At 41.5% G+C, this 23,362-nt stretch overlaps 1 protein-coding gene across 4 annotated transcripts in view; it reads left to right on the forward strand.

The window, feature by feature from the left end:
- The first annotated feature begins 64 nt into the window (after positions 1 to 64).
- Positions 65 to 23,362, forward strand: part of LOC106574066 (polypyrimidine tract-binding protein 1) — a 35,233-nt gene continuing 11,935 nt past the window's right edge. For 2 of the 4 annotated variants that reach the window (XM_014149601.2, XM_014149603.2), the window contains exons 1-6: positions 65 to 213; positions 993 to 1,046; positions 11,738 to 11,768; positions 22,389 to 22,452; positions 22,598 to 22,770; positions 23,008 to 23,154. In XM_014149601.2, the coding sequence (XP_014005076.1) occupies positions 206 to 213; positions 993 to 1,046; positions 11,738 to 11,768; positions 22,389 to 22,452; positions 22,598 to 22,770; positions 23,008 to 23,154 (477 nt within the window). In that variant the 5' untranslated portion in view covers positions 65 to 205. The remainder of the gene's footprint in view (positions 214 to 992; positions 1,047 to 11,737; positions 11,769 to 22,388; positions 22,453 to 22,597; positions 22,771 to 23,007; positions 23,155 to 23,362) is intronic. The other 2 variants (XM_014149602.2, XM_014149604.2) reach the window with 2 other exon arrangements.

A 23,362-nucleotide genomic window follows, 5' to 3' on the forward strand; every position in this document is an offset into this window, starting at 1 on the left:
CCTCTCTCTGGCAACTCTCGTCTATCCTATCAGCGCAGCGCCCACTTCTCGTCTCAAACGCCCACAACTTTACTAGCTAGCTAGGCTAATCACGTTTCGTTTCTCTGTTCTCCGCCATTTTGTAAGGGTATAAGAAAAGTCGGCCAAGCAAAACAGACTTGATGGTCTAATCAAACTGTGTAACTATCTAGTTCTGTGTTGTGCAATGGACGGGTAAGTTCAAGGTAGAAGTTATGTTCACGAGAAAAAGTAACAAACTAATATGCACGTATTTAACTAAGTAATTATCTGTAAATTGCGATGTCCTGTAACGAAAATGAGCTGTGTTATTATATTTTGGTTGCGATGGAAACATGGTAAAACTGCTTTTCTGTGTACCCGTTATAGACCCACTAACGTTAGGTCGTTGCTTTGGTGTTTTAGTTAGCACCAGCAGGCTGTGTTTAAAAAAAAAAAAAATACATTTGAGTTTTTGTCTGAATTCAATTGTTCTGTACCGTTATCTTATAAAAGTAAGACATTCAAGCAACTGGTACATATTGCGTGGACTGAGTACTGTAGTTGTGCTAATCTGTGTTGCCTTTTGCGCATGTTCTAGCTAGCCACTGCGCTGAAAAATGTGAAACCACCTGTGGCAGTGCGATGTTACTTAAATTAACTAGCTAGAATGTTCGCCATCATATTCTACCTTATTGTCTAGCGAGCATAGCAGACTGTTAAATTACTGACAATTGAACTATATATTTGCTAGCTTTAGCTAAAAGTCTTGCCAACAACGTGGCTATGCATCTTGTTGTTCTGAAGGTCCGTTTCTACTGCAGAGATGAACAATATTCTAAACTTGAGCATTTAAAAAAAAAAAGTTAATATTGCTAGACACATCATTATGCTAGATTTGCAGCAACTTGAAGTTTAGGGCAAGTGAAAAGACAAGATAATTTGACTTAGCTAGCTAACAGGCTTGTTATTAACGCCACATTTCTTCCTTCCAGCCGTCCAGAGACTGATTTGTATCCCATGGGATCCACTTACATCACTGAACTAGAGTAAGTCATTATTTAAATATATTTTATAAATGTAAGGTACCAGTTAATTAGTTGTGAATATCTGATAATAAACCTTTAGTTTTTTTGTGCGTATGCTGGAATACATTTTTACATCTCATTCTTGTAGCATTGTGAGATGCTCATTGTTGATGCCAAATAACCCCCATAAGAGTGGTGAGTGTTGAGCAGGTTTCTCCGCATGCAATGTCTTGGTGTGAGCATTGAGTGATTTGACCTGTAATTTGAGCTGTTGCATTGTCTTGCTCATCCTCCCCCTTCCCGTCAGCTTATCCTTTATTAGTCTACTTAGTGTCAAGCCTACTCTGAAAGCATATCAATTTGACATGGAAAATAGTTTTGTTTTCCAATAGGTTTCAACATGTGTAAAGCATTAAGTATTTGTTATTTATTTTTGGGCAAAAGTTGCCTGTGGGCATTGAACCCACAACCTATTTTTCATGGCTGCAGATATTTGGGTCTGGGGAGTTCGAGGGACACAATTGTCCTAAATAACAGTGCCTTGTCAATGCTGTTTTCAGCCACTGGTAAAACGATTTTAGTGATCACAGTGGCTAATCTGTCAAATGTTGATTTAGGAAGGGTTGGAGATGGGAGGAAAGCTTGAGGGAGCTCTTAGGCTGTTTTTCCTGCTTGTAGCTCATGAGAGGTTAATCTTCAACTGAGTGTCGGCAGGGCCACGGCCCCAAATATGACTAATATTTCATGGGCAGAGCTGTGGGAAAGGGAATGGGTTTTCTCTATCGGCCTTTAACATGAGGGTTATCAAGGGAATGCATTTAAGTAGACTAGGGTTGGGTAATATTGAGATTGTTTCATACCGTCCCTGTACCATATCGGTGTGTATGGTATTACCAGAAGTGCACACAAGGGGCAATATTTATTTACAAACTGAAAAAACAATAATATAAAATGTACGCACAAAACAAATTTGGGCAGCACGGATCTTGGTCCAGGAGGGGATTGTCTCTGCTGTAACCAAGAAACTTGCTCTTGCAAGCTAGCCACTTAGCTAACAAGTTGGCAAACCAAGTGCATAGCTGGAGCCCTGAGCTGGAGCCAATTTATTTGGCACATCTTAAATAGTTATAAGCAGTAGTGTATCAATCAAGTTTTCTTGATTTTCATAGAATGATAGGCCTACATTCATTTTTTACATGCTTTCATGCAAGTCATTATGTACATTAAACGTGAATACAGATGGAAGTGGGGAACCATTTGACAACCTCCCAAGTAGGACTTGTATCGCAAGAGTCAAGTTTTCATGAGCGTTTTATGTCCGCTTGGTCTCGTCTCCTTCTGTGCTGTGTGCACCTACCTATTTTACACCAGAGATCTGAATACAGTGATGAGATGCTCATGTCTCTGCCCTAACAATGGGAGTCATTGTCCCAAAGGCTGGAAGGTAGGTGACAAGCTTGAGTCCAAATAAACCCGTAGAAACGCAGAGTTTGCTTTGCCTTGCGCTTCGCCGCTTCCTCTTTGTTTACACACACCAATCCCTTCCCCATGCCACTCGCAACAACGATGAGAGATCACTTTTTCCTCTCTGACAAGCGATTTCAACTCGCTATTAGTGTTTGCGTTTGGTCCAACAGAATCAGCCATATGGACAAAGAAACACATTGAGACACACTTTTACTGTAATAGAGAAGACGTCAACCTTCCTAACGATACCCTTTTTATGTCTCAACTCCTCAAATTGCGCGCAACGCAGACGCGACTCGGTTTTTCACATACTGCTAGCACCATTTTAGCCGAAGACTCTTATACTAGCAGTCTAGTCTGTGTTTAGTAAATGTGCAATAAGCATGAAGCACAATTATATATCAGAACAAAGTGGACAGCCTAGCATGCTGTTCAAACAGTTGGAGACGGACAGAAGGGTGTGTTCCAAACAATTCAACTGTTCTGTCTTGTTAGTTAGCGAATGGATCCATGTTGGCTAAACTTGAAATATAAAGATTAGCTGGCTACTCAATAGCATGTGGGCTTGTGCTTGAGAGATTGTTTGAGACCTGTTACACTTTTTTCTAGAATGCCTGCTTCAAGAAGTTAGTCATTATTAGTGAATGTGCATTATGTATGGTTCTGGTAAAAAAATATATATAAAATACTAAAAGGGAATTTTCATAGACATACAGTTGAAGTTTACATGTGCCTTAGCCAAATACATTGAAACTCAGTTATTCACAATTCCTGATATTATATCCTAGTAAAAATTCCCTGTCTTAGGTCAGTTAGGATCACCACTTTATTTTAAGAATGTGAAATGTCAGAATAATAGTAGAGAGAATGATTTATTTCAGCTTTTATTTCTTTCATCACATTCCCAGTGGGTCAGAAGTTTACATGCACTCAGTTAGTATTTGGTATTGCCTTTTAAATTGTTTAACTTGGGTCAAATGTTTCGGGTAGCCTTCCACAAGCTTCCCACAATAAGTTGGGTGAATGTTGTCCCATTCCTCCTGGCAGAGCTGGTGTAACTGAGTCATGTTTGTAGGCCTCCTTGCTTGCATATGCTTTTTTAGTTCTGCCCACATATGTTCTATAGGATTGAGGTCAGGGCTTTGTGATGGCCACTCCAATACCTAGACTTTGTTGTCCTTAAGCCATTTTGCCACAACTTTGGAAGTATGCTTGGGGTCATGGTCCATTTGGAAGACCCATTTGTAACCAAGCTTTAACTTCCTGACTGATGTCTTGAGATGTTGCTTCAATATCCACATAATTTTCCTTCCTCATGAAGCCATCTATTTTGTGAAGTGCACCAGTCCCTCCTGCAGCCCCACAACATGATGCTGCCACCCCCGTGCTTCACGGTTGGGATGGTGTTCTTCGGCTTGCAAGCATCCCCCTTTTTCCTCGAAAAATAACGATGGTCATTATGGCCCAACAGTTCTATTTTTGTATCATCAGACCAGAGGACATTTCTCCAAAAAGTCTAATCTTTGTCCCCATGTGCAGTTGCAAACCGTAGTCTGGCTTTTTTATGGAAGTTTTGGAGCAGTGGCTTCCTTGCTGAGCGGCCTTTCAGGTTATGTCGATATAGGACTCGTTTTACTGTGGATATAGATACTTTTGTACCTGTTTTCCTCCAGCATCTTCACAAGGTCCTTTGCTGTTGTTCTGGGATTGATTTGTACTTTTCGCACCAAGTACGGTGATCTCTAGGAGACAGAACGCATCTCCTTCCTGGCGGTATGACGGCTGCGTGGTCCCATGGTGTTTATACTTGTGTACTATTGTTTGTACAGATGAACGCGGTACCTTCAGGCATTTGGAAATTGCTCCCAAGGATGAACCAGACTTGTGGAGGTCTACAATTTATTTTCTGAGGTCTTGGCTTATTTCTTTTGATTTTCCCATGATGTCAAGCAAAGAGGCACTGAGTTTGAAGGTAGGCCTTGAAATACATCCACAGGTACACCTCCAATTGTCTCAAATTATGTCAGTTAGCTTATCAGAAGCTTCTAAAGCCATGACATAGAGGTCGACCGATTTACTCGGAAGGGCCGATTTCAAGTTTTCATAACAATCGGAAATCGTTATAGTTGGACGCTGATTTGGCCTATTTATTTATTTCTTTATTTATTTATTTACACCTTTTATTTGACTAGGCAAGTCAGTTAACCTCTTGGGGCTATGTGGGACGCTAGCGTGCCACCCGTGGTGCACCCTATCAACAGCAGGTGCATTTCAAGAGCGGCAAATTTGAAACCAAATAAATGTCAAAATAAAAATTTTTCAAACATACAACTATCTTACACCCTTTGAAAGATAAACATCTCCTTAATCTAACCACGTCGTCCGATTTCAAAAAGGTTTTACGGCGAAAGCATAAATTTAGATTATGTTAGGAGAGTACATTGACAATAGCTGTGTGTAATGTTTTGTCAATTCAAAGACAGGCATCACCAAAACCATAAAACCAGCTAAAGTGATGCACTAACCTTTGACAATCTCCATCAGATGACACTCCTAGGACATTATGTTAGACAATACATGCATTTTTAGTTCTATCAAGTTCATATTTATATCCCAAAACAGCGGTTTACTATGGCGTTAATGTTCAGGAAATCGTTTCCCTCCAATAACCGGCAGTCAAGTCAGCACCACAAATTAAATAATTAAAATTAGAAAACATTGGTAAAATATTATATTGTCATTTAACCTCTATGGGCTACGTAACAGCCACTTGCAGCCTGTGGCGCGATTTTCAAAACCTTAAAAATCCTATTACTTCAATTTCTCAAACATATGACTATTTTACAGCTATTTAAAGACAAGACTCTCGTTAATCTAACCACACTGTCCGATTTCAAAAAGGCTTTACAACGAAAGCAAAACATTAGATTATGTCAGCAGAGTACCAAGCCAGAAATAATCAGACACCCATTTTTCAAGCCAGCATATAATGTCACCAAAACCCAGAAGACAGCTAAATGCAGCACTCACCTTTGATGATCTTCATCAGATGACAACCCTAGGACATTATGTTATACAATACATGCATGTTTTGTTCAATCAAGTTCATATTTATATCAAAAACCAGCTTTTTACATTAGCATGTGACGTTCAGAACTAGCATACCCCCGCAAACTTCCGGGGAATTCGCTAACATTTTACTAAATTACTCACGATAAACGTTCACAAAAAGCATAACAATTATTTTAAGAATTATAGATACAGACCTCCTCTATGCACTCGATATGTCCGATTTTAAAATAGCTTTTTGGTGAAAGCACATTTTGCAATATTCTAAGTACATAGCCCAGGCATCACGGGCTCGCTATTTAGACACCCGGCAAGTTTAGCACTCACCATAATCATATTTACTATTATAAAAGTTTGATTACCTTTTGTTGTCTTTGTCAGAATGCACACCCAGGACTGCTACTTCAGTAACAAATGTTGGTTTGGTCCAAAATAATCCATCGTTATATCCGAATAGCGGCGTTTTGTTCGTGCGTTCCAGACACTATCCGAAATGGTAAAGAAGTGTCGCGCGCATGGCGCAATTCGTGACAATAAAATTATAAATATTCCATTACCGTACTTCGAAGCATGTCAACCGCTGTTTAAAATCAATTTTTACGCCATTTTTCTCGTAGAAAAGCGATAATATTCCGACAGGGAATCTCCTTTTCGGCAAACAGAGGAAAAAATCACAAAGGCGGGGGCGGTCGGGTCACGCGCATAAGCCCAGAGTCCCTTGATCGGCCACTTGAGAAAGGCGATAATGTGTTTCAGCCTGGGGCTGGAATGACGACATTCTGTTTTTTCCCGGGCTCTGAGCGCCTATGGACGACGTGGGAAGTGTCACGTTAGAGCAGAGATCCTTAGTAAAAGATAGAGATGGAAAAGAAGTTCAAGAAATGGTCAGACAGGCCACTTCCTGTAAAGGAATCTCTCAGGTTTTGACCTGCCATTTGAGTTCTGTTATACTCACAGACACCATTCAAACAGTTTTAGAAACTTTAGGGTGTTTTCTATCCATATGTAATAAGTATATGCATATTCTAGTTACTGGGTAGGAGTGGTAACCAGATTAAATCGGGTATGTTTTTTATCCAGCCGTGTCAATACTGCCCCCTAGCCCTAACAGGTTAAAGAATTATAGATTTACATCTCTTGAACGCAATCAACTTGCCAGATTTAAAAATAACCTTACTGGGAAATGACACTTTGCAATAATCTGAGCACTGCGCCCAGAAAAATACGCTTTGCGATACAGACAAACGGCCATGTTGGAGAGATCTAAAATCGAAAATACTATGTAAATAATCCATTAGCTTTGATTCTCTTAATCAGTTGTCACTTCCAGGAATCCCAGGTCCATAACGAATATAGTTTTGTTCAAAAAAGCTCATCATTTATGTCCAAAAATCTCCGTGTTGTTAGCACATGATCTAAGCCAGCCGGACTTATCGTCATGAACGAGGGGAAAAAATATATTTACGTTCGTTCAAACATGTCAAACGTTGTATAGCATAAATCATTAGTGCCTTTTTTAACCAGAACATGAATAATATTCAAGGTGGACGAATGCATTCTCTTTTAAAACGTATTGGAACGAGGGTACCCAACATGAACTCGCGCGCCAGAGTCTAATCGGCCATCACCGTTCCAAGGCTCTTGTTCGGTCAGATCTCACAGTAGAAGACTCAAAACACTTTGTAAAGGCTGGTGACATCTAGTGGAAGCAATAGGAAGTGCCAAAACATTAATAAGATCCTGTGTGTTTCAATGGCATAGGCTTAAAGGTAATTCAACACATCAGGTATCCACTTCCTGTCAAAATCTGTCTCAGGGTTTTGCCTGCCAAATGAGTTCTGTTATACTCACAGACACCATTCAAACAGTTTTAGAAACTTTAGGGTGTTTTCTATCCATATATAATAAGTATATGCATATTCTAGTTACTGGGTAGGATTAGTAACCAGATTAAATCGGGTACGTTTTTTTTATCCAACCGTGAAAATACTGCCCCCTAGCCCCAACAGGTTAAGAACACATTCTTATTTTCAATGACAACTCACCGTTCCTAGGCTAACTGCCTTGTTCAGGGGCAGAACGACAGATTTTTTTTTACCTTGTCAGCTCGGGGATTCAATCTTGCAACCTTACGGTTAACTAGTCCAACGCTCTAACCACCTGCTTTACATTGCACTCCACGAGGAGCCTGCCTGTTACGCGAATGCAGTGAGAAGCCAAGTTAAGTTGCTAGCTAGCATTAAACTTATCTTATAAAAAAATTAAAAAAAATAAATCATAATCACTAGTTAACTACACATGGTTGATGATATTACTAGTTTATCTAGCCTGTCCTGCCTTGCATATAATCGCTTAGGTACATATTGCTCCAACGTGTACCTAACCATAAACATCAATGCCTTTCTTAAAATCAATACACAAGTATATATTTTTAAACCTGCATATTTAGTTAATATTGCCTGCTAACATTAATTTCTTTTAACTAGGGAAAATGTGTCACTTCTCTTGCAACAGAGTCAGGGTATATGCAGCAGTTTGGCCCGCCTGGCTCGTTGCGAACTGTGAAGACTATTTCTTCCTAACAAAGACAGCCGACTTCGCCAAACGAGATGATTTAACAAAAGAGCATTTGCGAAAAAAGCACAATTGTTGCACGGCTGTACCTAACCATAAACATCAATGCCTTTATTTAAATCAATACACAGAAGTATATATTTTGAAACCTGCATATTTAGCTAAATCCAGGTTAGCAGGCAATATTAACCAGGTGAAATTGTGTCACTTCTCTTGCGTTCATTGCACGCAGAGTCAGGGTATGTGCAACAGTTTGGGCCGCCTGGCTCGTTGCGAACTAATTTGCCAGAATTGTAAATAATTATGACATAACATTGAAGGTTGTGCAATGTAACAGGAATATTTAGACTTAGGGATGCCACCCGTTAGATAAAATACGGAACGGTTCCGTATTTCACTGAAAGGAAAAACATTTTGTTTTCGAGATGATAGTTTCCGGATTCGACCATATTAATGATCTACGGCTTGTATTTTTGTGTTTTTATTATAATTAAGTCTATGATTTGATAGAGCAGTCTGACTGAGCGGTGGTAGGCAGCAGCAGGCTCGTAAGCATTCATTCAAACAGCACTTTCGTGTGTTTTGCCAGCAGCTCTTCGCTGTGCTTCAAGCATTGCGCTGTTTATGACTTCAGGCCTATCAACTCCCAAGATTAGGCTGGTGTAACCGATGTGAAATGGCTAGCTAGTTAGCCGGGTGCGCGCTTATAGGTTTCAAACGTCACTCGCTCTGAGACTTGGGAGTGGTTGTTCCCCTTGCTCTACATGGGTAACGCTGCTTCGAGGGTGGCTGTTGTCGATGTGTTCCTGGTTCGGGCCCAGGTAGGAGCGAGGAGAGGGACGGAAGCTATAATGTTACACTGGCAATACTAAAGTGTCTATAAGAACATCCAATAGTGAAAGGTATATGAAATACAAATCGTATAGAGAGAAATAGTCCTATAATTCCTGTAATAACTACAACCTAAAACTTCTTACCTGGGAATATTGAAGACTCATGTTAAAAGGAACCACCAGCTTTCATATGTTCTGAGCAAGGAACTTAAACCTTAGCTTTTTTACATGGCACATATTGCACTTTTACTTTCTTCTCCAACACTTTTGTTTTTGCATTATTTAAACCAAATTGAACATGTTTCATTATTTGAGGCTAAATTGATTTTATTGATGTATTAAGTTAATTGTTCATTCAGTGTTCTAAATGTCATTATTACAAATAAATGTAAAAAATTGTCCGACTTTTTTGGGGTCCTCCAATAATCGGTATTGGCGTTGAAAAATCATAATCGGTCGACCTCTACAATGACATAATTTTCTGGAATTTTCCAAGGTGTTTAAAGGCACCGTCAACTTAGTGTATGTAAACTTCTGACCCACTGGAATTGTGATAGTGACATAATCTGTCGAAACAATTTTTGGAAAAATGACTTGTCATGCACAAAGTAGATGTCCTAAGCGACTTGCCAAAACTATAGTTTGTTAACAAGACATTTGTGGAGTGGTTGAAAAACGAGTTCTAATGACTGCAACCTAAGTGTATGTAAACGTCTGACTTCATCTGTACCTGAAAGCCAGATCAGTGATTATTACAAAAAAGCAGGTTAAACAATTTTGATAAAATAATTACATTATTAGTGGGTCTTATGGTTGTGGAAGGCTGATATTTAGATATAATTTCGCAAGCCCTGCATTCATTAGATTATTCCTGACTATTTGAAATGCAGTGCATTTGACCTTTTTAAATTGTACAACAAAGCTTATTTAGAGAAACCGTATATAATTTTTTTTAGATTGTGAAGGCACTAAGTATTCATACCCCTTGACTTATTCCACAGCTTGTTGTTACAGCCTGAATTCAAAGTGGATAAAAAAATATATATATTCTCACACGTTTACACACAGTACCCTATAATGATAAAGTGAAAACGTGTTTTTAGACATTTCTACAAGTTGATTGAAAATTAAATTTAGAAATCTCATTTACAAGTATAGATTTGTCATCTTGTGTGTTTGGTTATTGTCCTGCTGAAAGGTGCATTCAACTCCCAGTGTCTGGTGGAAAGCAGACTGAACCAGGTTTTCCTCTGGGATTTTGGCTGTGCTTAGCTCCATTCAGTTCATTTTTTTTATCCTGAAATACTCCAGTCATTAATGATTACAAGCATACCTATAACACGATGTAGCCACCACCATGCTTGAAAATATGGAGAGTGGTACGCAGTAATGTGTCGTATTGGATTTGCTCCGAACATAACACTTTCAGGACAAAGTTAATTGCTTTGCCACACTTTTTGCAGTTTTACTTTAGTGCCTTATTGCAAACAGGATGCATGTTTTGGAATAGTTGTATTCTGTACAGGCTTCCTTCTTTTCAGTCTGTCAGTTAGGTTAGTATTGTGGAGTAACTACAATGTTGTTGATCCGTCCTCCAGTTTTCTATCACTGCTATTAAACTCTAACTGTTTTTTAAAGTCACTATTGTCCTCCTGTTGAAATCCCTGAGTGGTTTCCTTCCTCTCTGGCAATTGAGTTGGGAAGGTCACCGGTGACTTTGTAGTGACAGGGTGTATTGATGCCATCCAAAGTGTAATTAATAACTTTGTGGTTGAATCTGTGTTTGGAAATTGACTGCTCGACTCATTAAAAATCATGTTTAACACTTTTATTGCACACAGATTGAATCCATGCCACTTATTATGTGACTTGTTAAGCACATTTTTACTCCTCAAATTATATAGGTTTCCTATAACAGGGAAAGCCTATGGAAAAATGTAATGCCGCTTTTGGATAAAACAATAAAAATAAGGTGTGTGTGGTAAACACACAGGATTTTTTGTTCTATGAGAATCTTCATCGGCTAATGTAACTTTTTGTGAATTTTGAAGCGTTAATGTAGTATAAAAAACACAACTCTCATAAAAGCATCATTCATAAGGATCATATTTAACTGCCTGCTATTTATCTCATAGAACAAAATGTATAAGATCTCATAAGCCTGTGTTAACCTCAGACCTTATTTTCTGCTTTTTTTTCTCCAAAACCCTATTCTTTCCCCATTAATTTTGCCCATAGCAATGGTTGAACAAACCAGAAGTAAATCATTTCAATTTTTTGGGACCACACACTGACGAGCTGTAAAACTTCACTGAATCTAATGTTCTGGATGGTCCCTTTTTGACTAGTCATTGACTTAGGCCTGTACACTTAAGTGCTGAGTGTAGGTGATTTTTGCATCTGAGTCAGGAAGTGTTTTGGTCTGAACTCAGCTTTTTCTATCTGACGTGACATCCAGCTCTTTAGCAGAACATTATTTATTGTTGGCTAGGCAGCCTGTATAGCTCCTGGTTAAGGTTAGAACCTGGGACAATAAAACAAATATTGAGCAGCCTCATTGTACAAATGTTGACTGACTGGCATTTCCAACTTTTCTGCAACTGAAACTATTCTAGTTAGCTAGCTGTTGCTTTTTCTCTACCATTTTGGGGATTCTTGAATCTTTACTACACAATAGTGAACCTCTTAGTTCCTTAACCCTACATTTTTGCCGTTTCAATTTTTCATCTATACTGCTTCTAACATTCCTGTCTTCTCTTTTCTTCACAGCAGTGTCCATGATATTACAGTTGGTACAAAGGTAGGCACCTCTTTTCTCCTTTTTCCTTTTCGACATTAGTGGTGGGGTGAAAAATCGATAGTTATATCGTCCAAGATACTGTGATATGTATCTACTTTTCAGCATTTATTTCTATGACTTATCAACTCATTTTCTCATGCTCCCTTGTCTCTCTGCAGCAGACATATAGAGAGCTATATGTTTGGAACATCAAATCACAGTATTGAATCCCAATACATATCGTATTGGCACCTACGTTTTGTGATAATACCATATCGTGACGTCCCTGGCAATTCCCATCTCTATTCAACAAGGTGTTTGACTAGGTCTTCAGATAAGGATGATTTTATAGATGTAGCAGTGTGCTGTGCAGGATTTACAAATTGTAGCCCAGTTGTTGCTAAGGCTACATTTAGTCCTGTCAACTGGATCATTGGGGTCACACAGCCATGCCCAGTGTTGCTGCATCAGAAATGAAAGAGTTCAAAGAAGCTAGCATAAGAAGGCACGCCTACAATCAGTTTGCCTCTGGCAATGGGAATATTCTGTTGCAAAGGTTGTGGTTTCAAGTCCCCTAACAGGTTCCTTTGTTTGTATTCTAGTTGGCTATTTAAACAGTGTTGTGAAACTGTAAAGGAGGCATTCACTAACTAGTAGTAGATACAATTAATGTTGCTTGTTTTGTTACATTTCGCTACACGTCAAGTAAGTAAAGCACGCAATGCCCAGTCACTGGTAACCAGTTGCCTAGTTTAAATCTCTTAAACTGTTTCCATCCGGTGTGGTGTGAACATTGCTATTGCTGTGGAAACGGTAGGGCCTAATTATTGGTTGTCTTTGGCATTGTGCCTGGAATGCTCTCTGTGGTATGTTCCAGTTCTCTGGCTCCTCCAAGCCCTCTTCTCTTTACGGACTTCTGTCTCATCACTGATTACGTCAGTACATGTCCCACTCATTTTTAGCCCCTCTAATGCCGTACCACTCATAGGATGGTCTCATCCCTCCCTTGAGACCCCTCCCAGGAAAATAACAACTTTAAACACACACAATGTCCCCCGTTGGAGCCCTGGTGTCTGTGGGCCGGGGCTAGCTAGCTTGAGCAAAAGCAGATGTTTCTAGATGGTGGAAGTTTGAACGAGTGCAGACATGCAGTGGTAAGTGCTACCTCATCTCCCTGATGTTGAGTGGCTCCTCCAAGATATGTGGGTATGGCATAGCGATCAAACGCTAAGTGTTCCTAGCTCGCCGTGTTAGTAGTCTGTGTTCTACAACGCTGTTACTGCTGACTTCCAGCTTGCCCTTCAAAAGCCACCCCACAGCAACAGCATTCCCCGCTGTTCTTTTTGCATAGATAATATTCTGTGGTATGTTTCTAGCCACGGGGACCCTTTGCACAAAGACAGATTCTTACAGGTACCACGTGTATATGAGATGGCTATTTTGTTACGCACAAGCCAGCGGTAACCTTAAGATGGGGGTGGTGGTAATATGGAGCGGTTTATTTTCACAGGAAAAGGGAGCAGTTTACTGGAATATGGGTGTTTTTTTTCCATCCGTTTTCTAATTGCCTCTTGTTTCCTGTTCTCCCCTGAGGTGTGTCATTACAAACTGCCGGCCTCAAAGAATGGCCTGTTGACTGTATCAGAAAGGCCTGGAGGGTCTTGGGTGGAACTGTCATTTAGATGGGTACCAAATGGTGTTCCTTTACTGTTAGGCTTAGTAATATTGTAAGAAGGAAAGTGCAATATTTAGTTAATTGGTTTATTCACTGGATCAGTTGTGGTTAACGGTGGTTATCCTGGAGAAAATTGTAACCCTTTTACATCATGTTCTTGAAATGCCACTATGGAGGTGTTATCTACTGTTTTATTCGTCAAATGCCCTTTGGGGATTTTCCATCAGCTAACTGAAATCCTATAACGTTGCATATTGTTCGCTTACTTTTTTAATCAAATTGGTGTGGGGAATGGGTAATTAAAAAATACTATTTACCTTGGCTGTGTTGATGTCCTCTATTGCATTCCTCAAGGATGGGAGAGGGTGGGGGCATGGGGATCAATGGAACCTATTCAGCACATGCAGATATGTTTTCCCCCCCATTTTCTACATGCATGTTGTTCCTCTGGCCTCTGCTTCCCAACGCAAGCTAATTAGGAAAAATATGGTAAAGAGCCTGTTTTTGATCATTGCAGTTGCCATTAGGAAACGTTGTTAGGTAGCCAGCACACCCCTAGTCGCGTCCTCAGAGCATGCGCAGACCAGCTGGCTGGTGTGTTTACAGACATATTCAGTCTATCCCAGTCTGCAGTCCCCACATGCTTCAAGATGGCCACCATTGTTCCTGTTCCAAGAATGTAACTGAACTAAATGACTATTGCTCTGTTGCACTCACTTCTGTCATCATGAAGTGCTTTGAGAGACTAGTCAAGGATCATATCACCTTAACTGACACCCTAGACCCACTTCAATTTGCTTACCGCCCCAATAGGTCCACAGACGATGCAATCGCCTGCACACTGCCCTATCCCATCTGGACAAGAGGAATACTTATGTAAGAATGCTGTTCATTGACTGTAGCTCAGCATTCAACACCATAGTACCCTCCAAGCGCATCATTAAGCTCGATGCCCTGGGTCATTGGGTCCTGGACTTCCATCATATCCACTTCGCTGATCCTCAACAGTGGGGCCCCACAAGGATGCGTTCTCCGCCCCCCTCCTGTACTCCCTGTTCACCCACGACTGCGTGGCCATGCACGCCTCCAACTCAATCATCAAGTTTGCAGACGACACAGTAGTAGGTTTGATCACAAACAATGACAAGGCAGCCTACAGGGAGGAGGTGAGGGCCACGGAGTATGGTGTCAGGAAAATAATCTCTCACTCGATGTCAACAAAACAAAGGAAAAAACAAAGGAGATAATCGTGGACTTCGGGAAACCGCAGAGGAAGCACCCCCCCCATCCACATCGACGGGACAGCAGTGGAGAAAGTGGAAAGTTAAATTCCTCAGTGTACACATCATCGACAAACTGAAATGGTCCACCCACACAGACCGTATGGTGAAGAAGGCACAACTGCGCCGCCCACAACCGCAGGGCTCTCCAGAGGGTGGTGCTGTCTGCACAACGCATCACCGGGGGCAATCTACCTGCCCTCCAGGACACCTACAGCACCCGATGTCACAGGAAGGCCAAAAAAGATCAAGGACAACAACCACCTGAGCCACTGCCTGTTCATCTAGCAGGCGAGGTCAGTACAGGTGCATCAAAGTTGGGGCCGAGAGACCGATGAAGAGCTTCTATCTCAAGGCCATCAGATTGTTAACCTCTTGGGGCTAGGTGGGACGCTAGCGTGCCACCTGTGGTGCACTCCATCAACAGCAGGTGCATTTCAAGAGCGGCAAATTTGAATCCAAATAAATGTCAAAATTCAAATTTTTCAAAAATACAACTATGTTACACCATTTGAAAGATAAACATCTCCTTAATCTAACCACGTTTTACGATTTCAAAAAGGTTTTACGGCGAAAGCATAAATTTAGAGTATGTTAGGACAGTACATTTACAAGAGTTGTGTGTAATGTTTTGTCAAGTCAAAGACAGGGTCACCAAAACCATAAAACCAGCTAAAATGATACACTAACCTTTTACAATCTCCATCAGATGACACTCCTAGGACATTATGTTAGACAATGCATGCATTTTTAGTTCTATCAAGTTCATATTTATATACAAAAACAGCGTTTTACTATGGCATTGATGTTGAGGAAATCGTTTCCCTCCAATAACCGGCAGTCAAGTCAGCGTCACAAATTAAATAATTAAAATTAGAAAACATTGGTAAAATATTATATTGTCATTTAAAGAATTATAGATTTACATCTTTTGAACGCAATCAACTTGCCAGATTTAAAAATAACCTTACTGGGAAATCACACTTTGCAATAATCTGAGCACTGTGCCCAGAAAAATACGCGTTGCGATACAGACTAGACGTCATGTTGGGGAGATCTAAAATCGAAAATACTATGTAAATAATCCATTACCTTTGATTCTCTTCATCAGATGTCACTTCCAGGTATCACAGGTCCATAACGAATGTAGTTTTGTTCAAAAAAGCTCATCATTTATGTCCAAAAATCTCCGTCTCGTTAGCACATGATGTAAGCCAGCCGGACTTCCGTCATGAACGAGGGGAAAAAATATATTTCCGTTCGTTCAAACATGTCAAACGTTGTATAGCATAAATCATTAGGGCCTTTTTTAACCAGAACATGAATAATATTCAAGGTGGACGAATGCATAGCCTTTTATAACGTATTGGAACGAGGGTACCCAACATGAAGTAGCGCGCCAGGTGTCTAATGGGACATCACCGTTCCATGGCTCTTGTTCGGTCAGATCTCCCTCCAGAAGACTCAAAACACTTTGTAAAGGCTGGTGACATCTAGTGGAAGCAATAGGAAGTGCCAAAATATTCCTAAACCCCTGTGTTTTTCAATGGGAGAGGTTTAAAGTCAATACAACACATCAGGTATCCACTTCCTGTCAGAAAATGTCTCAGGGTTTTGCCTGCCAAATGAGTTCTGTTATACTCACAGACACCATTCAAACAGTTTTGGAAACTTTAGAGTGTTTTCTATCCATATATAATAAGTATATGCATATTCTAGTTACTGGGTAGGATTAGTAACCAGATTAAATCGGGTACATTTTTTTTATCCAGACGTGCAAATGCTGCCCCCTAGACCCAACAGGTTAAATATCCATCACTAACAGAGAGTCTGCTGCCTACATACAGACTTGAAATCATTGGCCACTTGAGTAAATGGAACACTGGTCACTTTAATGATGCACTTTAATAATGTTTGCATTACTCATAGAATACAGTATATACATATGATATCTATTGCATCTTAGCCTATGCCGCCGCTCTGTCATTGCTCATCCATATATTTATATATTCTTATTCCATTCCTTTACATAAATTTGTGTTAGGTATTTGTTGTGGAATTGTTTGCACTGTCAGAACTAGAAGCACAAGCTTTTCGCTACTCTCGCAATAACATTGCTAACCATATGTATGTGACCAATAACATTTTATTTGATATACGTTATAAGTTAGATTAAAACTCACGGCAGCCAAGACCTAGTGGCTCAGATGCAAAGCATTGAGTTGCCGTTCTTAATTAACTTTTTTTTTTAGAGGGGTCATAACTGGTTTGGCAAATATTGTGTGCAGCTTGGTAATTGCTGGGAGAAATGTACACCTTGCTGTTGGTCAGAGGAGAATCAGCCTTTTCTCTGTTCCTATGGTGACGGAGTGACATTCAAGGCTGCCCCGGTAACGGCCCCATTCTTGAGGTGTATTGTCTCCTGCTCGCCTGTTAACTCTTTATTTTTATATATATATATACATATACTGCTCAAAAAAATAAAGGGAACACTTAAACAACACAATGTAACTCCAAGTCAATCACACTTCTGTGAAATCAAACTGTCCACTTAGGAAGCAACACTGATTGACAATAAATTCCACATGCTGTTGTGCAAATGGAATAGACAACAGGTGGAAATTATAGGCAATTAGCAAGACACCCCCAATAAAGGAGTGGTTCTGCAGGTGGGGACCACAGACCACTTCTCAGTTCCTATGCTTCCTGGCTGATGTTTTGGTCATTTTTGAATGCTGGCGGTGCTTTCACTCTAGTGGTAGCATGAGACGGAGTCTACAACCCACACAAGTGGCTCAGGTAGTGCAGCTCATCCAGGATGGCATATCAATGCGAGCTGTGGCAAGAAGGTTTGCTGTGTCTGTCAGCGTAGTGTCCAGAGCATGGAGGCGCTACCAGGAGACAGGCCAGTACATCAGGAGACGTGGAGGAGGCCGTAGGAGGGCAACAACCCAGCAGCAGGACCGCTACCTCCGCCTTTGTGCAAGGAGGAGCAGGAGAAGCACTGCCAGAGCCCTGCAAAATGACCTCCAGCAGACCACAGATGTGCATGTGTCTGCTCAAACGGTCAGAAACAGACTCCATGAGGGTGGTATGAGGGCCCGACGTCCACAGGTGGGGTTTGTGCTTACAGCCCAACACCGTGCAGGACGTTTGGCATTTGCCAGAGAACACCAAGATTGGCAAATTCGCCACTGGCGCCCTGTGCTCTTCACAGATGAAAGCAGGTTCACACTGAGCACGTGACAGAGTCTGGAGACGCCGTGGAGAGCGTTCTGCTGCCTGTAACATCCTCCAGCATGACCGGTTTGGCGGTGGGTCAGTCATGGTGTGGGGTGGCATTTCTTTGGGGGGCCACACAGCCCTCCATGTGCTCACCAGAGGTAGCCTGACTGCCATTAGGTACCGAGATGAGATCCTCAGACCCCTTGTGAGACCATATGCTGGTGCGATTGGCCCTGGGTTCCTCCTACTGCAAGACAATGCTAGACCTCATGTGGCTGGAGTGTGTCAGCATTTCCTGCAAGAGGAAGGCATTGATGCTATGGACTGGCCCGCCCGTTCCCCAGACCTGAATCCAATTGAGCACATCTGGGACATCATGTCTCGCTCCATCCACCAACGCCACGTTGCACCACAGACTGTCCAGGACTTGGCGGATGCTTTAATCCAGGTCTGGGAGGAGATCCTTCAGGAGACCATCCGCCACCTCATCAGGAGCATGCCCAGGCGTTGTAGGGAGGTCATACAGGCACGTGGAGGCCACACACACTACTGAGCCTCATTTTTACTTGTTTTAAGGACATTACATCAAAGTTGGATCAGCCTGTAGTGTGGTTTTCCACTTTAATTTTGAGTGTGACTCCAAATCCAGACCTCCATGGGTTGATAAATTGGATTTCCATTGATTATTTTTGTGTGATTTTGTTGTCAGCACATTCAACTATGTAAAGAAAAAAGTATTTAATAAGATTATTTCTTTCATTCAGGTCTAGGCTGTGTTGTTTAAGTGTTCCCTTTATTTTTTTGAGCTATTTATATATATGTCTCTCCTTACCTTTTCTAATCTGTTTAATTTATGCCTTCGATAAGATGGCTCCCTCAAACTTCTCTACAACACAACTCACTTCATTAACATTTGTTAACCCATTGCCTCAGCACAGATTTTTGGAACATTGCCGCTTAACTGAGTTTTCTGACAAAGGTGCCTGTTCTGATCGTGTAGTTTTTATTTTATAGAGCATAATATTTAACGGGCTTAACACTTCACAGCCCAATACATATCAACTGTTTAGTCTAATCAAAAAGTGGCTAGGAGACAGTCTGGCCAACTGAGTGTAGTAACTGTTTTCTTCTCACCCTTGTATAGGCCATTTGTGAGAATGTTATACCCATTTCAGACTGAAGTGACGTGAATATGACCCACCCCCCCTTTCAAATAGCCTTTTATTTACTTACCTCTTTCGTGTGTGTGTGTGTGTGTGTGTGTGTGTATCTCCACCCCTTTATACATATCAGTGGGTAGCTGGACAATTTGGAGGGGTGGGTGGTGGTGTTAAAACCATGGGGGCTGTTTGCATTTCAAATTTGGGAGGTGTTTAAAAATGGAAGTGTAAATTAATTTACCTGCAAAAAAGCAGAGAACCATTCACACAGACCTGCTACCTGTATTTTCCTGTATGCAGGATTCATGATTAGGTCTTTAGGTGGATTTTAATTAGCCATATTTTTTACCCCTACCCCTTTCAGATATAAAATAAGCTGGTATAAAAAAATCGTGCGTGGTAAATTAGTGGAATTTTGGTCTGTGCGTGAAAGGGATATTTAGTGGCAGACAAAGCCTGCTCTGTGACTTTGCCTGCCAGCTCTGCAATATCCTCTTTAAAGTGTCATCTATAGCAGCACCAGGAACATGCATTTAGCTACTAAGCCTCTTTTTAAAGCCCTTTACCCACACTAACCCCCCTGCCCTTCAGGTATGGTTTTCATTGAGTCCCGACCAAGTAGAATTTGGAGTGGCTGGTGGGGGAGAGAAGAGGGCATTCTGTTGGCGTCTCAGCCCTGCAGAAGTCTGTTTATTTGTGTACTCCGGTGATCACTTGAAAAGAGCTGGCTAGCGGACGGTGAATCGTTTTCTTTAGCTTTTTCAGTTTCCCCTTTTTGTTGATGTTATATAGAGGACAGCTGGTGTGCAGCCTCTTTTTACACACGTTGTAAAGCATACTTCACTCTAACTCCCATTTTTATAGGGCCTTGAACAGTTGAAGTCGGAAGTTTACATACACTTAGGTTGGAGTCATTAACTCGTTTTTCAACCACTCCACAAATGTCTTGTTAACAAACTATTGTTTTGGCAAGTCGCTTAGGACATATGCTTTGTGCATGACACAAGTCATTTTTCCAACAATTGTTTACAGACAGATTATTTCACTTATAATTCACTGTATTACAATTCCAGTGGGTCAGAAGTTTACATACACTAAGTTGACTGTGCCTTTAAACAGCTTGGAAAATTCCAGAAAAGGATGTCATGGCTTTAGAAGCTTTGATTAGGCTAATGGACAACATTGGAGTCAATTGGAGGTGTACCTGTGGATGTATTTCAAGGCCTACCTTCAAACTCAGTGCCTCTTTGCTTGACATCATGGGAAAATCAAAATAAATAGGCCAAGATCTCAGAAAAAAATGTATGACCTCCACAAGTCTGGTTTGTCCTTGGGAGAAATTTCCAAATGCCTGAAGGTACTCCGTTCATCTGTACAAACATTAGTACGCAAGTATAAACACCACGGGACCACGCAGCTGTCATACCGCTCAGGAAGGAGATGCGTTCTGTCTCCTAGAAATGAACGTACTTTGGTGTGAAAAGTGCATAGCAAAGGACCTTGTGAAGATGCTGGAGGAAACGGTTACAGAAGTATCTATATCCACAGTAAAACGAGTCCTATATCGACATAACCTGAAAGGCCGCTCAGCAAGGAAGAAGCCACTGCTCCGAAACCACCATTAAAAAAAGCCAGACTACGGTTTGCAACTGCACATGGGGACAAAGATCGTACATTGGAGAAATGTCCTCTGGTCTGATGAAATAAAAATAGAACTGTTGGGCTATAATGACCATCGTTATGTTTGGAGGAGAAAGGGGGAGGCTTGCAAGCCAAAGAACACCAACCCAACCGTGAAGCACGGGGGTGGCAGCATCATGTTTTGGGGGTCTTTGCTGCAGGAGGGACTGGTGCATTTCACAAAATAGATGGCATCATGAGGTAGAAAAATGATGTGGATATATTGAAGCAAGCGGTTTTGGAGTTTTATGGCGGTTTTGGAGCAGTGGCTTCTTCCTTGCTGAGTGGCCTTTCAGGTTATGTCGATATAGGACTCGTTTTACTGTGGATATAGATACTTTTGTACCTGTGATTGAAAAACGAGTTCTAATGACTCCAACCTAACTGTATGTAAACTTCCGACTTCAACTGTATGTATGTTTTACATCAGAATTGAGCTTGGTTGGCTCTTTTCTTTATTAACATGGGTTTATAGATTAAAGAGAATATTTGGATTGTGCCGCTTTGGTAAGATACCAAGAAAATAACATGTACGTTTTTTTCAAGCTAACGGATGGTTATTTATTTTTATTTTACCAGGTAAGTTGACTGAATACATTGTCATTTACAGCAACGACCTGGGGAATAGTTAGAGGGGAGGGGGATGAATCAGCCAATTGGAAGCTGGGGCTGATTAGGGGGCCATGGTGGTATGAGAGCCAGATTGGTGAATGGAGCTTTTAGCTAATGAGTTTTGGGGGCTTGGTCCACACTATGAGGAAAGCGTGAACGGGTCACCATCTGAGCCGTCTCCACCCCCCACTAGTAACCACCCGGGGTTGGCTAGACTGCGGGGGTGATGTACAGCCAGGCCAGTAACTCTGGTTTCTATTCCGCCTCCCTCCCCCGCCCTCATTCTTGCGGTTTGGCGACCCAGAAACGGACTTGTTTTTCCCCTTCCCTCTCTAGTTCTCTCACTAAAACCTATGCCAGTACTGTGACCCCAACACCCATAGTTGCACACATGCACATTAAAGCGCATGCACATACAATGCAAAGGCAGTGGGGGTAGGAGTTGAGTGGGACAGGGTGTGTCCATAGAGGACCTAATGAGGTTAGCAAGTCCTGTCATTGGATCCCCATCAGTCTGCATATGGTCCCATCTATGCACATTCCTCTCTGCTTTTGTCTGAATGAGGTTGGGATGTTGGCTTCACCATTTGGTCATCTACTTGTAGCTCAGGGGTGGTCCTAGAACCTTTCCTGTTAGCTAAGCAGCTGACCCTTTCCTGTTTTCCCTGTTCCCATTGTCACAAGGCGATGCCTGCTGGCCCGTGTTTGACTCAATGGGTCACCCGGTTGAAGGCAAGGCTGTTGAAGGAACATGACTACTAGGCTATCTGTTAGTTTAGGCTGTGATGGTGACGACCTGTGACTGGGACAACCCGTGCCATTGTCTATTGGTCTCCCCATTGTTTTGCAAGGTCAAAGTGGATGGTTTACTTAGTGGTTATTGTTACACTTTTTTTTTTTTGTGTTGCCAATGTATACAGGAAGTTGTTTCTCCTTTTTCCCTTTACAAGTTCATGCCGGTGGTGAGATTCTGCATTGTTCTCAACATCATGTCCTTTCCCCTTTGCAGAGAGGATCAGACGAGCTTTTCTCCTGCGCCTCAAACGGACCCTATATAATGACCAGCGCAGCAGGTTAGTGTTGAAACCGCCATTTTTTTTTTTTTTTTTAATATCAAAGTAATAAACAAACTTTTTCAAGTTGAGCATCACCTCTTCCAACACATCTATTTCTCCAAAAGGATGTACATCTAAACTGTGCTCTGCATTTCTTCCACAGCCAATGGCAATGACAGCAAGAAGTTCAAAGGTGACATAAGGAGCCCAGGCATCCCGTCACGCGTTATCCACATGCGCAAGCTCCCCGACGACATCAACGAGGCTGAGGTCATCTCCCTGGGCCTGTCCTTTGGTAAAGTCACCAACCTGCTCATGCTCAAAGGAAAGAACCAGGTAAGTGTTCTCACATGCATTTCTATTCCAGAACTAATACACCTGATTCAAGCCCAGGGGCTACAGCAAAATTGTGAAATGTCTGGGGGGTCCCTGAGAAGTGGTTTGAGAACCACTGGCTCATTAGCTCTAGCAGGTAATGGTGGTGGTAGTAGCAGCCGCCAAGTGTTATCCAGAAAGGAACATGTAGTGCTGTTCAGAGATGGTTTTTCTTATTGCATTCTCCTGTGTGTCCAGGCCTTCATAGAGATGAACACTGAGGACGCGGCCCAGGCCATGGTCAGCTATTACGCCTCTGTGACGCCCGTCATCCGCAACCACCCCATCTTCCTGCAGTACTCCAACCACCAGGAGCTCAAGACTGACAACTCCCCCAACCAAGTGGTGAGTCACGTTCATGTAGTGTGCATCCTTCTCAACTGTTCACAACCCTTTCTGCTCAGGTGTACTCTTGTGGAAGGCCATAAGAGAAGTTGTAAGCCTACATATGGACTTGACTCAAGGACTCTTCATTCAGATAGTTTTTTGTTTTGTTTGTTGGAAGCTCTGAGCAAAGTGTTTGAGGCTTAGAGCCAACATGAAGTTTTTAGAG

This window comes from Salmo salar, chromosome ssa16, assembly GCF_905237065.1.
Source record: "Salmo salar chromosome ssa16, Ssal_v3.1, whole genome shotgun sequence".
Taxonomy (NCBI): Eukaryota; Metazoa; Chordata; class Actinopteri; order Salmoniformes; family Salmonidae; genus Salmo; species Salmo salar.